Genomic DNA, 16,103 nt, shown 5'->3' with positions numbered 1-16,103 from the left:
ATACTGGAGGCAACACACTTTATTAAAGGACTAACATTTCGATGCCATGTGCCTCTTTAGTAGAGTCAGTACAGAGATCCACTTTCTCTTAAATAACCTCTTATAATTAGGAACTTATTCTATAATGGCTAGAAAAATAGGGAGGGGACGATAAGCTGCATGTAGGCAGGGTTTACAGTGATACAATAATCGAAAAGAGAAAAAGAAAGGTAAATACATAAGTAACTATTTAAGACATTACATCAGCAACTGCATCCATTTAAAATATATCATAATAATAATACATTACTTGTAAAAAAGCAATATAATTAGCCTATTCAATATCTTAAATAGCTCTCCTACATCATACACTGGAAGAATGGGCTGCATGTTCACTTGATAGGGTTCTAGTTTAATTGATTAAAAAAGGACATATATAAATATTACGACATCACATCACACCACATTATATTAAAGCGCCTATACTAACAAGAAGAAAGGCTTGGCTTAAGGCTATAAAAAAACAAATCAGGCCTGGCTCCTTGTTAAGTCCTGATGGTTCAATAATAAGTTCAATAAAATGTGATTTTTTTTTTTAAGAGACGCAGGAGAGCTGCGATTACATTGAATGTAATGACGTGCGATTGCATAGTCCGAATTTTAAGTTTGTACAGTAGTCTTGTGTCGAGCCATTCTTTGTTTAATAGGGCATATTAAGTCTCTGCACTGTTTGACTGATGAAGACACACCTGGCGTCGAAACTTTAATAATGAAAAGGTTTTTTACCTCGCGGCCGTGTGCTCCAGTAAAGCCAAAGCCATACGCGGAGAGCATCAGGCAGGCTTACAATTCCTTGTGACGAGAATGAAGTGTGTTAAACCTATCCCTTCCCCAAAAGCTACATTTTCCTTATTCAATCAGAAACCTCAGCATAATCTCAAAATTCACTCAATTTATCCAAACATATACAAAGCCAAATACAAATCCGTCCATCCATTTCTCCCATGGAAAGTCATCATCAATACCAAGTCCAAAGAGAGTCATTAGTTTGATCCTATAATTACTCATTTATCCTCTGCGGGTGTTTTGGTTTTCACATAATGACATGGTTTGTGATCAGGGAAACCATTTTTCACCTGGGGGCAAGACAGCCGCATGTTTGAGTGACTCGCGTAACTGACATCCTTCAGTGTTTATGTGCATTCTACCTACCACGTAGCTAATGAGTCTAACTCGACGACAGCCATGTAAAATCCTAAACAGAGCTGACATTGGAGGGGATTATAGGAGTTGGTGAAACGCATATAATAAGGTTGTGAGAATGATGTGGGGGGACACATGCTCCCATTGCTCAACAGTAGAAAACACAGAGGGTAAAGTCATTAGGTTACACAGTCAAATAGACACAGAGTCGTTCCGGATTGAGGTCAGCCACGAGAAATCATTCGAGTTTAGTCTAGTCCTCTGCGAACTCAGCAATAGTCCTGTGGCTGAAATGTGTAAACGTTGTTGGGACAGTGGGTTAATGATAACACACACAGTTAAACCTGGTCAGTTAGAAACTACTAGCATGCTGCAGTTTGTATTACAACAAGTTAATGTTTCCATATTAAATTCAAATCAGATTTCATATTAAAGAAATAGTTATGAGGACATTTGTTTGGAAATACATTTATTGAAGAGTTATCCACCATCTACTGCAGGTAATGACTATGTAAGTACCTCATACAACCCCACTTCAAAAGATCCAAACTATCCTTTTAAGCAGATTACTGAGAAGGCGAAAGAGTCAGAGCTTAAACATGAGTTTCTGCCTTTCTGAATAATAGCAAGAAGGTATTTTTTCTCTTTTTTACTTTTTTTGCAAAACATTTACAGTGTGATCCCAGAGTCAACGTGGAAATGTCATCACTCACAACCTGAAATCAGTGATGCTTCAAATCCATTTGTGTCCCGTATGAGGGACATCATCAAATCATCAAACTGAAATGTCAGCGATGTTAAGAAGCCTGGAGCTATGCATGTGTTAAAGGGAGGAAAAAAGAAGGGTAATTTGCCCACATGTGATGTGTGCGCTGCCTTTTCCAAATCCCCAAGCAAATATCTACTTATTTGTTACGTGGATATTCAGCATGTATTTATAATAAGCCAAACCCCAACCTAATCTCTTAAACACATGTGCCCAAATCAACTCCTCGGGGCTTCTAATAACCCTCCTACATTAACCAATCCTGTTGATTAGCACTCTAATAAACAGTCTCACACCACTGGGACTATCAACATGTGCTGGAGAGCCAACCCAAACACCCTCAGTAAATTCAAACACATGGATCATTAAAGATCTGAGGCAGATTGGCCTGATTTGACGTACAGGTGGGATTTCCTTGAAGGAGACTCAGTTTCCAATCCAACTGGAAAGTCCCCGCTTTAAAGGGAATTCCATCTGAGCTTTCCTCTATTCTCCATTATTCTCTGCTTCCTATTAGTCTCTATTTTCAACTGAATCACAGCGGCGCCTTTTTCTATTAAAAGTGTCAACGCTGTTTTCATAAAGGATAAAACTTAATTTAAACTTTATGCTATGGAGGAGGCTTTTCTCAGGAACATATGCAATCTCTTTCCTAAAAAAATCCCCAAAGTTTCACATGCTTTGCAGGGCAATATAATATCCTAAGCTGGTAAGATTACTACATAAACAGAGACAGGTATTACAAACACAAAATCTCTTTGGCAGATGTAATTTTCACTGTTTGAAAGTATACATTTGTTCTGGTTTTTGATGTTCCATTTCTCATTTCCTTTCCAGAAAGAGTGTTCTAACTTCATCCGGGTCCTCCAACCCTACAACCAGACCCACCTGTATGTCTGTGGCACAGGAGCCTTCCACCCCATCTGTTCCTTTCTGGAAATGGGCAAGAGGGCAGAGGTAATACATTGGGTGCATTTATGTTGATGCTTCTTTTTCTTTCTGCATGTTTAATCAGTTATATATATGCAAATGTTCATCTAGATTTCAATAGAGCGTTCATTGATGAGTCATGAAATGTGACACTAGTGCTAGAGTAATAATTTGTGTGCAGAAAGTGTAACAGCTCTCTCTCTCTCTCTCTCTCTCTCTCTCTCTCTCTCTCTCTCTCTCTCTCTCTCTCCCTCTCTCTCTCTCTCTCTCCCTCTCCCTCTCCTCTCTCTCACCATGACCATTCCCTTCATTAATTATCTTCTCATCAATGTTTTCTTTTGTGCGACCAAGTGAAAAAAACTGTGGTCACTACACGGTTCGACTTCAGCCGTTCGGAAATTGAACAACCTCTCACCATAGATAAAAGTTAAATCAGTCATCTTGATGAAAGTTTATAGGTTAATCAATGTACCAGCATGGGTTCTTCAGTCAGACAATAGGGAGGGGAATGACTGTTTGCACCATGCAGGTTTCGAGTATAGAAGACCCTGCATGAGATCTGCTGAGTTTAAAGTAGTGTTGTCAGTAATTAATTTAAAGAGAACTGGGTAAGATGGGTCTCTCTTTTTTGACTTTTCTTGATATATTCATAGATTCTGGGGTAAGCTGTGTATTTGCTGCACGGCCCTACTTTATTCCCTATCATTCCTTTTTGTCGCATATATAATTGTTAATCTGTCAGTGAAGCAAAACAAGTCAGTGGTGTAAATTTGCCCATGCCTGGCTGAGGCATACCATCCCAAAAGCAGCATGCTAAAATGAGAATTTGGTGTAATTTGAAACACAGGCTATAAATGTACTTTTAACCGGGCTTAATGTGGCTTTCACTAGCCTCTTGTTGAACTTTGACCCTTTCCACCACAGGACAACATCTTTCGACTGGCCTCGCATTTCGAGAACGGCCGCGGGAAAAGCCCCTATGACCCCAAAATGCTCTCAGCCTCGCTTCTGATCGGTGAGTTTGATCTCCCTCCTGATTAGTTCCAGGAAGTACACATTCACTCCAGAACTGATTGTTTATTCCTAACTACACTTTTTCTCTCTGGCAGATGGAGAGCTGTACTCTGGAACATCTGCTGATTTCATGGGAAGGGACTTCGCTATTTTCCGTACCCTGGGAGATCATCATCCAATCAGAACAGAGCAGCATGATTCAAGATGGCTGAATGGTAAATAAAATGATCGGGACACTGTTGACACGAAAATGAATAATCAAGATAGCGGCAGGTGCATTGTCATATCCCAACTAATATCCAGAATGAGTGAGTGAATATTGCAAAAATTGCAAGAAGATGGGACCCAACAGGCTCCTTATAGGCCTCACAGCATCCACAGGCTGAACCTCGATCAGAATGACGAGCAACACCAGGCAAGCTGTCTCCCATTTCCTCAATCACCACTGTTTGCAACCACTGAGGGAATCCTAGTTAGTTTCTTTTCATCTGAGTAACAACTTAAATTCAGCCGGTTCTCCTGTCTGATATGAGGTCGCAGTCGAAGGACTTTGTCCCAGAGGACAACGTGTGTTCTCTGCTTCTCAGTCCTCCCCCCAAGAGTGAGGCAGATCGGGTCTCTGGAAGACCGCTGGGCACCCCGATGCCACAGGGAATAGCATGCAGGCCACCATACAGATTTAGACCAGAGCCAATGTTTCATGGAAATAGTCCCAATCACACAATTAGTTTACCCTTTGTATTCATTATTATAGAGGAAGGCTTTACCGTAACTAATATTTAAATCCCTACAAGCATTTTTGCCTACGTCCACCAATGCAAACTGCGCCTGTGATTGACAGGTGAAAAAATAATCAACATTCCAAAAAATCTGACTTTTCGCCCTGGTGAAATGCTATTCCTGAAAAAAATTGGATGTATGTTTTGTACGATCTATTTTTTCTTCATGAAAAACATTGTGAAATAATTTGACATTGGACTGTGGACTGTAGTCCACTCGAATTTGTTTACCCTTTTTTTTAAGAGGCCATTTCTATCTACAAGATTACAGCGGAAGCTAATATTCCCTAGATTGCAAAAAAATGGATAACATTTATTGTCAAACCTCAAAAAATCCAACTAAACTTAATTATTAAAATAAAATGGTACACTCACGGCCCACTTAAACCTCCACTTTCCAGTATCAGGTGGAAGTAAACCCTTGTCATTGGCCAGTTTTGGAGAAAGAATACCTTTCAGTGGACTTTGCAGCATTGAATTCTCTCACAAGCCTCAAGTCTCCAATCATTTCCATTCATGTGCAGACATCAGATATGAGAGCCCATTCACAAAGTCACTGGATTTGCCTGTGCTAGTAAGATTAGCACAGCAGTGAGGGTTATTGACTGTTCAGTCTGTCTGGCTATCTTTCGGCACCGCGGAGGACTTAGGGAGCCACAAAAGGTCAGTTTGAACCTTTCCCTCAAGCTGTGCCATCCCTTTTTCCCCCTCTTTCCCACAGAACTAATCCGCTCTCAGCTGTTTTCCCGTAGTGGAGTCAAATTCCTCCCAGTTCCTCTCAACCACCCCCACCCCCCAGCCCCGGCACAAAAATCACAAACAATGTTCTCTGCAGCGCTGATTGCTATGACATGTTAATAAAGAGTGATTCAAAATGGAGAAGCCATTGTTACAGCCTTAATCCCCATCGATCTTTCACCTTGTTCAAACAAATGCGCCAAGGATTGTATCCGTTGGTCCCCGGCAAAATCCAACTCCTTCTCAACAAAGAGGGGCTTGTAATTGCATGGATTACTGGGATGGGGATATTCCATTGAGCCTTTATCAACAAGGTTACATGGTACTCAAATGGAACAAGAAAGAAACTTGGGAATGAATCCTTAATAGCATTTGATTGTAAAAAAAAAAAAAAAAAAGGATTTAAACGGTAGCTTTGGCTTTGCTGGTCTTTATTCACACAATTTATTTACACATCTTCACCCTTTAATGTCCTCTCACTCAACATTGAAGTTGGATTAAACCTCGACTGAATGCAGGGAATAAAGTGTAATGAATTGTATGACCTCGACCGTTGGCGACACCGGCAGAAGCCTGTTTTTGTATGCGAGGGCCCGCGATGTTAGATTTATGAATGTGTTGCTTTAATGGCACATATTCACAATAGACCTATGAGTTGTGTGTGGGGTACACATGATTCATTCCCAGGGGTCTCGCACCCCTTACAAGGCTTATAAATCTGCTTCCCACTTTGGCCACACTCATCTTTTTCACAGCTACTCTATATCCTAAACGGCCATGGAGGCGTAACATGGCACTGCATGTTTCTCTCCAGCTAACCCCCGAAGCTTTTAGACACGGGCTCGTTTTACTTGTGACGACGCCTCAGTGACTGCGGCCACTTTTCTTCAGTCCCCGTGCCCCCTTCAAGTCAAGAGATATCCCAGCCCCTAAGGCCTCGGCTGGCGCATTTAGCTTTGATTTCCCCCCGCGCTTAAGATACATTTATTCAAGTGTTACCGGGGACAATCAGAGCCATGTGTGTTTGCGAGGATGTGGCCTGGAGAAGGGGGTTATGTGGGATTTGGACTTGGAGCGCTCACTTGGGGTAAAGTCAGATACTGTAACACCAGGGTGTAAAGTGAATGGCTGTTATAACTGAGCCGTGACTGGAGAATATCACAGGGGATTTGGTTTCGGAGGTGTAAAATAGGGGTGAAAGCATTGTCATTGGGACACAGGTTGGATCGTAAAATGACTGATATTTTACTACGTCCAATGTGTTTTCTGTGCTTCATTAATTTCCTTTTTCCCCTCCCTCCAGACCCCAGGTTCGTAGGTGTTCACTTGATCCCAGAAAGTGACAACCCTGAAGACGACAAGATCTTCCTGTTTTTCAAAGAGAACGCCATGGACGGAGAGCACACTGGCAAGGCTACGATCGCCAGGATAGGACAACTGTGTAAGGTAACAACACACACATACAAAATCCTTATCACAGTTTACTCCGAAGCAGTGATTTCTTACATACCTGCATGGTCTTAGAGCGATACCTACATGTTTATGTCAGAGTTTGCAGATGTATTTTTGTGTTTGTAACACAGAATGACATGGGAGGTCACAGGAGTCTGGTGAACAAGTGGACCACTTTCCTCAAGGCTCGGCTAATGTGTTCAGTTCCCGGGGTCAATGGCATTGATACACACTTTGATGAGCTACGTAAGTGTGTATTCTCTATTTGTACTTGAAAAAAACATGACCCTGACAAATTCTCTTTCATATGCTGTTGAAAAAACCTCACCTTCACCCCATCTTGCTTTGTTTTTTTCAGAGGACGTGTTTCTCATGAGCTCCAAGGACCCAAAGAATCCACTTATCTACGCTGTATTCACCACATCCAGGTACAAAACCCATCCAGATCTTTTCATATGACCTCCAAAAATGTGCGTGCAGAGGCCCACATTCTCAAACAGCTTGACAGACGCTGGTAGTATCATATTTGTTTTGTTGATTTGTTGCTAGGAGATCAGATGAGCTGATAGAAATTGAACAGGCAACCATCCTGCACAAGTTATTTCCTCTGCATTTGAAAAACGCACACTCCATATTTCCTTTCAAAAATTCTTCCCTTTCACGTTCTTTATTCCATCCCTTTATCCGTAATTTCCTAAATGACACGGCAGGATGCGAGCGACCAAGCGTGCCCCCGTCAAATTCCCAGACAGCGCTCCCCGTCCTGTAATCCACTTACAGGTGTCTTATGGTTGCTTTCCTCTCACAGAGTACCCCTCCCCACGTCTCTGAATGGAGATTACTTTTTAGCCGATTCCCCGTTTCCTGCTACCTGTCCCCCTTTTTTCCACTGAAACCTTGGCAGAGGCTTTGTAGGGAAATCAGATTATGGAGCAGGAGGGAGCGAGAGAAACACGATATTCACTCAGCAGTAACGTGCATCTCTCCCCTGGCCGCCGCCCCGGGCCTTGAATAGGGTTTTTTTTCAGAAGGCAGGGCGGGGTTTTATTGAAGCATGCGGAGAGGTGAAGGCATGGGGCAAGGCAGATAAGTGAGTTGAAATGGCACAGATGGTGGCACTTATCATGATGATGATGAATTTGCATTTGGGAAGGAGGAGGGGGGTGGGTATTTTGTGTCCGATAGTGTCTCTGAACCTCTTTGAAAGGAGGACAAACACTTCACCATCAATCACTGCTAATGATAAGACAGGCTGAATAGAACGGCGGCACAAGCTAACGCATACCGACAGGCGCCTTGCATCATTAGGCCCGTGTGGCTTTTTCCGCTTTCTGGAAATGTATTCAAAGCAAGAGGTCGCTGCGCGGTGGTGGGAATACACCTACGTACCCTCATGTGTGCCTGCACTCTCTCTCTCACACACACACACACACACACACACACACATGCACATTTTAAAATTCAATTATGGGGCATTGAGGAATTAGAGTGGTTTAATTGGTTTTCTAAGTGGCCGGTTTTCAGAGATGAATAGAGCAGAGATTCAGAGGGACCAGCTTTTAATATCACTGCTTAATGAGGCACAAAGAAGCTGCCACTGACAGATCAATGTTTGATTGTGCTGCTGTTTGTGTGTGTGTGTGTGTGTGTGTGCATTAACTGAATTTGTGTGCCTCTCTCTCAGGCTGTGTGTATCTGCACAAACACATGTTCTGCCCTTCCTCTTAAGCATAGATATTGAGTGTCTTTTTTTTGCCCCCGGAGTTAATTGAATTTCTCTGTAATTAACATTTTCAAATGCTAATCCATTCATCTTCCTTGCTTTGGTGGGTACTGTCGGCTGTGTGAATGCCAGCCACATCCCTAATTAGTCTGATACGACTTCCCATTGCAGTCAGCAAGACAAAGCACGTCAGTGAATCTTATTGAAGCATTTGGCGCCTGCAAATGCAAGAGACTGGCTGTCCAAATTAAAATCTGCCATCTGTAAAAAAGCTGACGAGTGAGGATTTTTGAACATCTAACCTACACGCACATAATTACAAGTCTATAAAATTGTGAAACAAATCCCCCATATAGAGTTTAATAGACTCCATGGTGCACAGAGATTTAAACAGCCAGCTCACTTTGTCACAATCTCTGCAGGAATATTTTATTAACTCTTTTGTAATATATATCTTGGAATATTCCGGTGAAACTCCCGAATGTTCCACTTCAGTGAGTCACGGCTCAAGTTACTGTCTTCTGGATGACCCAGGATAGAGCATGAATTGAAATAAAATCCACAAACTTTCCCTGATTGATTGACCTTGCCTGCTTTGGACCTTGTCTGGCGAGTGAAAGCAAAAATCCACCCATCTGGCTCGAGCGAGTGCTCGCAAAATATTGGAGGGGATTTCAAATATGCTCTGAACCAGGTCTCTTGTTTTTTTGGTGGCGTGCCCAAATTCCTGTCTGTTCTCAAGTGGCTGGAAGCAATCAGAGAGAAGTTCCAATCTGTCATTCCTATACTTAGGTAATGACAACCTTTCTCCCCTCTGTCTTTGTGCGATGAAGGGTCATTTTGTTGTCTTTCTTCAGTATTTCACAAGCTCCTAATCCCTGTCTTGTGACCGATCGTTTATGAATCCCTTTTGTTTGTCTCTGTCATCTTTCTTTCTTTCACCGCCCTCTCACTCCCTTCCTCTCGTCATCCTGAAAATCTTTTTATATGCCTCTGCGCCAGCGACAGCCATGGCCGAAGGCATTCTGTTTTTGGGTTGTCTGTCTGTCTCCCATTCTTGTGAACACAATATCTTAGGAACCCCTTGAAGACATGTCTTCAAATATGCACGAAATGGCACAAACTTTTACTGGGACTCAAGGATGAGCTGATTAGATTTTGGAGGTCAAGGTTACTGTGACCTCACAAAAACGTTTTGTTTTTCATAACTCAAGTCCATAATTCCTATGCTAATTTTGACAGCATCTCACACAAATGTCTAATTGGACAATAATGATGAGGTAACGATATTTTTATATCCAAAAGGTCAAGTTTGCTGTGACATCATCATGTTTATGTCCATATGTCCATTTAACACCATATCTCACAGAAGAGAAAGGACAAACACTTGGTCAGATACTGAATTGGTGACACTAATCTTGAAACTGTGGTGACTGTAAAGTTCTTCTGTGCTGCAAGGTTGAAGATGTGTGTGAAGCATTCACGTGTCGCCCAAAAAAATACACTTAATACTTCACTATATGTATTATGTAAAACCTGGGCAGTTTGGATGTAAACTGTAACTTGACTGGTTGGCCGAGGCAAATAAGTCTAGTTTATTTTAGTCTCTCACCCCTTCTAAGTCTAAGTTTCTCTCTCTCTTGCTCCACAGTAACATCTTTAAAGGCTCAGCAGTGTGCATGTACAACATGGCCGACATCAGGAGGGTTTTCCTGGGTCCTTACGCCCACAGAGATGGACCCACCTACCAGTGGGTGCCTTTCCAAGGGAGGGTGCCCTACCCCCGCCCTGGCACTGTGAGTCTCCACATGAAAAATTGTCCAAACATGCAGTGAAATGACAAGAAATACAGTCAAATAAGCACACAGGAATGACATAGATATACATTCATGAGATACAAGAAACATTAATCGTACACTGTCAATCATCTACTTACCTGCCTGCTATTTTGGTCTGATTCTCAGTGCCCCAGCAAGACATTTGGAGGATTTGACTCCACCAAAGACCTCCCTGATGATGTTATCACCTTCGCCAGGGGTCACCCAGCCATGTACAACCCAGTGCACCCGATAGGCGGGCGTCCCATCATGGTGCGGACAGACGTGGACTACCAGTTCTCCCAGCTGGTGGTGGACAGAGTGGAGGCAGAAGACGGACAGTATGACGTCATGTTCATTGGGACAGGTACACAACCGGTCCAAAACAAAAGCTGCTTTTTTTGTTCTTGGAAGTATATTTATGATACATATTGAAATTTAATCATATAGTGCAGTAGAACCCATATTCAACTTTATTATTATTATTATGAAAGATACTTGGTTTGCAAGAGGGCTGTATATATCCAACACAGTGGCAGCCACAGATTGAGGCTTTAATCTGTGATTTATTCATTATTTACTAGTAAGCAAAGACGATTCATACATGAGCAAAACACATGTATAAATATACACTGTATCTGAATGGCTATTTTCTTTCAGACATGGGCACAGTACTGAAGGTGGTGACAATCCCCAGAGAGAGCTGGCACGACCTTGAAGAGGTGGTGCTTGAAGAGATGACTGTATTTCGGGTATGACACTGAAAATGTCACGAACAATTTATGCAGCCGATACCTATAAATATACACACGATGTCCATAGATGTGGTAGTTAACGCAGCTGTCCTGTATTTGTTTTGTACAGGAGCCGACTCCCATTACTGCTATGGAGCTGTCCACCAAGCAGGTAAAGACTTATTTTCGCACATAATCACTTATCCAGAAGTTGTTGACAGGGCTAGAAGCGAAACAGAAAAAGTGAGAACTTCTGGGCCTTTAAGCAAACACTGATATTTTAAAACAAGGCTATCTAATGTGCCTACTGAGAGCCAAACCCACAACCACCTTCTTTTTACAACTGAGCCTCACAGGAGTACTCAATTTTTACATCCTTGCACTTTCTTTTGCTCCTACAGCAACAGCTGTACCTTGGCTCTGGCCTTGGTGTATCGCAGATGTCTTTACACCGTTGTGAGGTGTATGGGAAAGCTTGCGCTGAGTGCTGCCTGGCCAGAGACCCTTACTGCGCCTGGGACGGCAGCGAGTGCTCGAGATACTTTCCTACCGCCAAGAGGTAGGAGCATGCACGCACCAAAACACATCTTTGACCTTTATTTATCCTCAGAGGGTTTTGCTGAGCCTGCATGCTTCTTTTCAGCAACATCCTGCCTTTGTTTTAATGCCGTCATACACAGTTACACCTGGGAGTTATCAGTGCACCTGCAGTCCGCTCTTGCAATTGGCTTTAAATGCTTTGCTCAAGGGCATCTCAATACTCAACCTTGTTTCTGTAACCTCAGACCTCGACCGGCCTATTAGCAAGTGCTGTGAATCCAAAAAAAAAAGTACACAGTTACACGGTACATGCCAAAAACATCTAAGCATGGAAGTAATCTGTCAGAATATTACACGGGCACAAAATACAGTCATTAAATACACACAGGCCAAGTATGCATTCCAAGAGGTACGATCCAGCAACCTGGGTTATAACTTCTGCCAGCAGCAGTTGTTCTGAGTTGTGATCCCGTTGCCCTAAAGCAAAGATGCACACACACACAGTCATAAAAAGACACACATGTATATACATCTACACAAGCACACACACACTAAATTATAGCCAACAGGAGCTGTCTGACCGCTTCACCCTGCTGCCAGGAGGTATGAACATACACACCCTCAAATTACCCTCTGCTGTATCCAGCGGGATTAGGCTGACCACCACAGCCCTCACACACACACACACACACATAGCACTACACCCTTGCATCTCATTCATGCAAAACTTCTCACACCAGCACAAGTAGGCCAGTGGGTATACTCCGTCTTGGCAGGGTTACAGAAAAGGTGGCACACCCCGTGGTTAAGGCCAAGACCGACTTGTCTTTGCTCTCCTCAATGCTAAAATATTTTCCCTCCCAGAATGAGAACCAGACACCCGGCCCTGCACGTGCTCAGACGGCCAAAAAAGACAGGAATGTTAGCCCAGGAAACATTCGGGAGGGACATGTGTGAGAAAGACACAGAAATTGTCCAAATATGTATGGCACACAGAAGTAAAGAAGGAGGCATGTTAGCCGCCATATTTTGTGTGCAGAATGGACATACGCACATACTGACCATTTCACTCCATCTGTTTCTTTTTTACATCTGACTGTTCGATGTTTTCCTCTATCTGCTTTATTTCCTTCTATCCAACCACGCCTCACCTTTGGCTTACCCCAGCTCTTCTCCGCTTTGATTTTTACAGCGCCAGTTAGAGATTTTAAATGCGACCATGACAACTAGGAACAGCGGCGACACATTCACACTTATTCGCCAGGCTATGAAAACGCCTTGCTGAACGACATAGTTGACTTTCATATCAACAGGACAGAAAGCGGGGCTGATTTTTTTTTACAAGAAATTTCAAGGGCAAAACAATGCTGTATGTGTTTCATAATAACGGCTCATCAGAAGGCAATGAAGCACGCTGTTTCATTGCTCGGCAGGTTTATGTTTCTTGCATTCTGCCAGGTTTTAGTTTTTTTCACTCATGAGATTTAACAGAGTGAGGGTTTAATAAACCTCTCTAAGCATGAGAATTAGTATTGTGTAACATTGCCCCCTAGTGGTTGAAATTGAACAGTACAGAGAACAAAAAAGTAATAAGAGCATGTGTTGCTTAAACTACCAGTAAACCCACTACTGCCATTAACTTTCATTGGGGTTTCTTCCCAGGCGAACCAGGCGACAGGACATCAGAAACGGAGACCCTCTCTCCCAGTGCTCAGATCTTCAGCATCATGGTACCTAATTGACTATACACAAACACATACATTCTCTCCTTTTCTTGCCACACACTTATTGTGTTTGTTTTTGCCTGAGCAGAAGACACGGACGGCATAGGAGGCAGCGTAGAGGACAGGAGTGTGTACGGCGTTGAGAACAGCAGTATGTTTCTAGAGTGCAGCCCCAAATCCCAGAGAGCGCTCATTTACTGGCAGCTGCAGAAGCACAACGATGACCGCAAGCACGAGGTGTGTATGTTTCTTCTCTTTAAAGCAGGCAACAGAAAATGTGAAAAATTGCAGCTGGATTATTGTAAAACCCACACATCCCAATATGGACTATAGCTAAATTTCACGCCAATTCAGTTGCTGCAAACATCATTGCTCTGCCAAAGACAACATCTTTCTTTCTCTGTGTTATCATGTAATGACTTTTGACCCTTTTGACCTTTTAACCCCAGTGACCTAAAGGGTGGTAACCTAGGGGTGTGGATATTTAGACTGACTTTTGACCCCTATGATGTAACCAATTACTTTTGCCTGACTTTCTACTGTGGCTGTATTTGTCTGACCGGGCGTTCAGGGCGTGTAGTTTTAGGTCCTGGTGGTATGAATAAAAAGTTCAACTTAAGTAACAGATCCATGAATTTTGAAGCTTATGTCTCTTAAAGAGACAAGTGAGAAAATGAGGGACAGAGAGTGAATACAGGTATATTCAGACAGACAGTATGTGGAAGATGTGTTGTTTTTTTGCAATAAATAATGTAAACATGTTCTTGTAGAAACCCAAAATACAAGTATGAACCTAAAACTGAGCAGAATACGGGACCTTTAACTCTGTTTGTCTTCTACCCTGTTTCTAATGTGTTTCTCTATATTCATTTCTTCATCTTTCCCTCTGTCTTTTTTCAGATCAAGCTAGATGACAGAGTGCTCCGTACAGACCAGGGCCTGCTCATACGCAGTCTGACCCAGTCAGACACAGGCATCTACCACTGCCAGGCTGTCGAACACGGCTTTATCCAGCCACTACTGCGCCTCAACCTCCAGGTCATTCCCGCCCAAAAACTGGGTGATATACTACCCGGCCTTTCCAGTGCAGGAGGCGGGGTAGGTCACTCCCCGAAGCAAAGGCTGTGGTATAGAGATTTCCTGTCTCTTCTGGACCACCCAGACCTCAACAGTGTGGAGGAGTTTTGTGATCGAGTTTGGAAGAAAGAGCGCAAACAGAAGAGGGTGAAGACGCCCAACAGCAACAGTCAGGGTAGACCTGACAGCACCGCCGTTTCCAATCCTGCATTACGGCCTAAAGCTTTGGCTCCCAACGCCCAGAAGCAGCAAGCCAGTCCACCACAGAGCAGGGCCTGGCCCCAGGCTGGAGCTCCGACCGTCGAAGAGCCAGCACGGAGCCAGACTGCCCAGAAAAGTCAATCAAATCTGGGTACGTCGAGTGGCCAGGCACCTAAGAACAATCAGAAGACGCAAAACGGCCAGAAAGGGCAGGGCAGCCTGACTGGCTCTCAGGCTGCTGCAGGGGGGGCCCGGGCAAGCAGCCAGCACGCGGCCAAGTGGAGACGGATGCAGGAAAATAAGAAGGGACGCAACAGGAGGACCCATGAGCTTCAAAGACCCCCACGTAGCGTTTGAGGAAAAAGCACAGAGATGCACACATGCAACCAGATCTACACACGCAAGCACAAACCCATGCATCCACACATAAACGCACCAACACATTCTATAGATTGTGTGTCCAATGTATGATTCAGTGACCTCACCATAACATGAGAACAAAAACCAATAAAAGAAAAACAGCAGCACATACTCTCCTAGGTATAAATACATGAGCTGCAACACCAATTAAGCTCTCATTCAAAGACACATACACAAATGCACATAACCTGTGAAGAGGACAAAAATGAATAGAGGACTGAAAAACTGGAATGCATACTGTAAATGTGTGAGGATACGGCTGGTTGCCTGGGATACTGCCTGGCAGACACTTAAACCTCCTGTACATAAGCTACTAAAATAAGACTGGGGCAGACATGTTTAGTGAGGTGTTTGTTGATAAGCAGATGGACTTTATATGCCGAGAGGACAGTTGTGGGGGACATTAATAGACACACAGACATTTATGGAAGCAGGAATTATGAATCCACTGCAACCTGCTGCCCTCTTCGACCCGAGCATGTGAACTCCAAGATAGTGTATATGGAATGGATCAAAAACTCTTATTTTGAAGAACTGTTTGAGGAATAACGAACCTTCCGTGTAGTCTTTCGGGTGAAGACGGGACAACAGCACCCTTAAAGGAGGAAAGGGAAGGGTCGCACCAGGGGGCCCTCAAAAGCAAATAGAAGCATTATTACATGCAAAAACTGCAAAGTCATGCCGCGGTGCAGAGAAAGAGCTTCACCATAACCTTCTCGACCCGAGGCTGGGAAAGCATTGTGCATGTTGTTGTCGATCAATGTTTTAATAAGCTAGTTATTTTATGGAATTCTAGAGGCTTTTTTTTTTTTTTTTTTTACACCCTACCTAAAAAAAAAAGTTACATTTTCCTTTTATATTTCCTTTCCAGACCAGTGCTTCTATTGGGGGGGGGGCAAAAATTACAAGCAACACAGTAGTCCCATTGTGCATTATCCCTTCTGCGCTTGGGGATTCTGTGTAAGTTATTATGTTGTTGCTTTTTCTGGGATTTATAGAATCTGGG

The 16,103-nt window shown here is 43.1% G+C and overlaps 1 protein-coding gene across 1 annotated transcript in view; it reads left to right on the top strand.

Annotated features, from left to right (window-relative positions):
• sema3aa (sema domain, immunoglobulin domain (Ig), short basic domain, secreted, (semaphorin) 3Aa) overlaps positions 1–15,890 on the top strand; it is a gene marked incomplete at its 5' end in the record, with an annotated part of 33,179 nt that extends 17,289 nt beyond the window's left edge. The window contains 14 exons of the mRNA XM_083934713.1: positions 2,786–2,905; positions 3,803–3,893; positions 3,988–4,107; positions 6,713–6,855; positions 6,993–7,107; positions 7,220–7,289; positions 10,236–10,380; positions 10,549–10,768; positions 11,062–11,153; positions 11,266–11,307; positions 11,537–11,694; positions 13,338–13,405; positions 13,488–13,636; positions 14,300–15,890. Of these exons, the coding sequence (XP_083790839.1) occupies positions 2,786–2,905; positions 3,803–3,893; positions 3,988–4,107; positions 6,713–6,855; positions 6,993–7,107; positions 7,220–7,289; positions 10,236–10,380; positions 10,549–10,768; positions 11,062–11,153; positions 11,266–11,307; positions 11,537–11,694; positions 13,338–13,405; positions 13,488–13,636; positions 14,300–15,034 (2,268 nt within the window). The 3' untranslated portion in view covers positions 15,035–15,890. The remainder of the gene's footprint in view (positions 1–2,785; positions 2,906–3,802; positions 3,894–3,987; positions 4,108–6,712; positions 6,856–6,992; positions 7,108–7,219; positions 7,290–10,235; positions 10,381–10,548; positions 10,769–11,061; positions 11,154–11,265; positions 11,308–11,536; positions 11,695–13,337; positions 13,406–13,487; positions 13,637–14,299) is intronic.
• Positions 15,891–16,103: the final 213 nt, after the last annotated feature.

The sequence above is a fragment of the Echiichthys vipera genome (assembly GCF_963691815.1).
Source record: "Echiichthys vipera genome assembly, chromosome: 20".
Taxonomy (NCBI): domain Eukaryota; kingdom Metazoa; phylum Chordata; class Actinopteri; order Perciformes; family Trachinidae; genus Echiichthys; species Echiichthys vipera.
The sequence above is the reverse complement of the archived record's forward strand: the minus strand, read 5'-3'. Positions and strand labels throughout refer to the sequence as shown.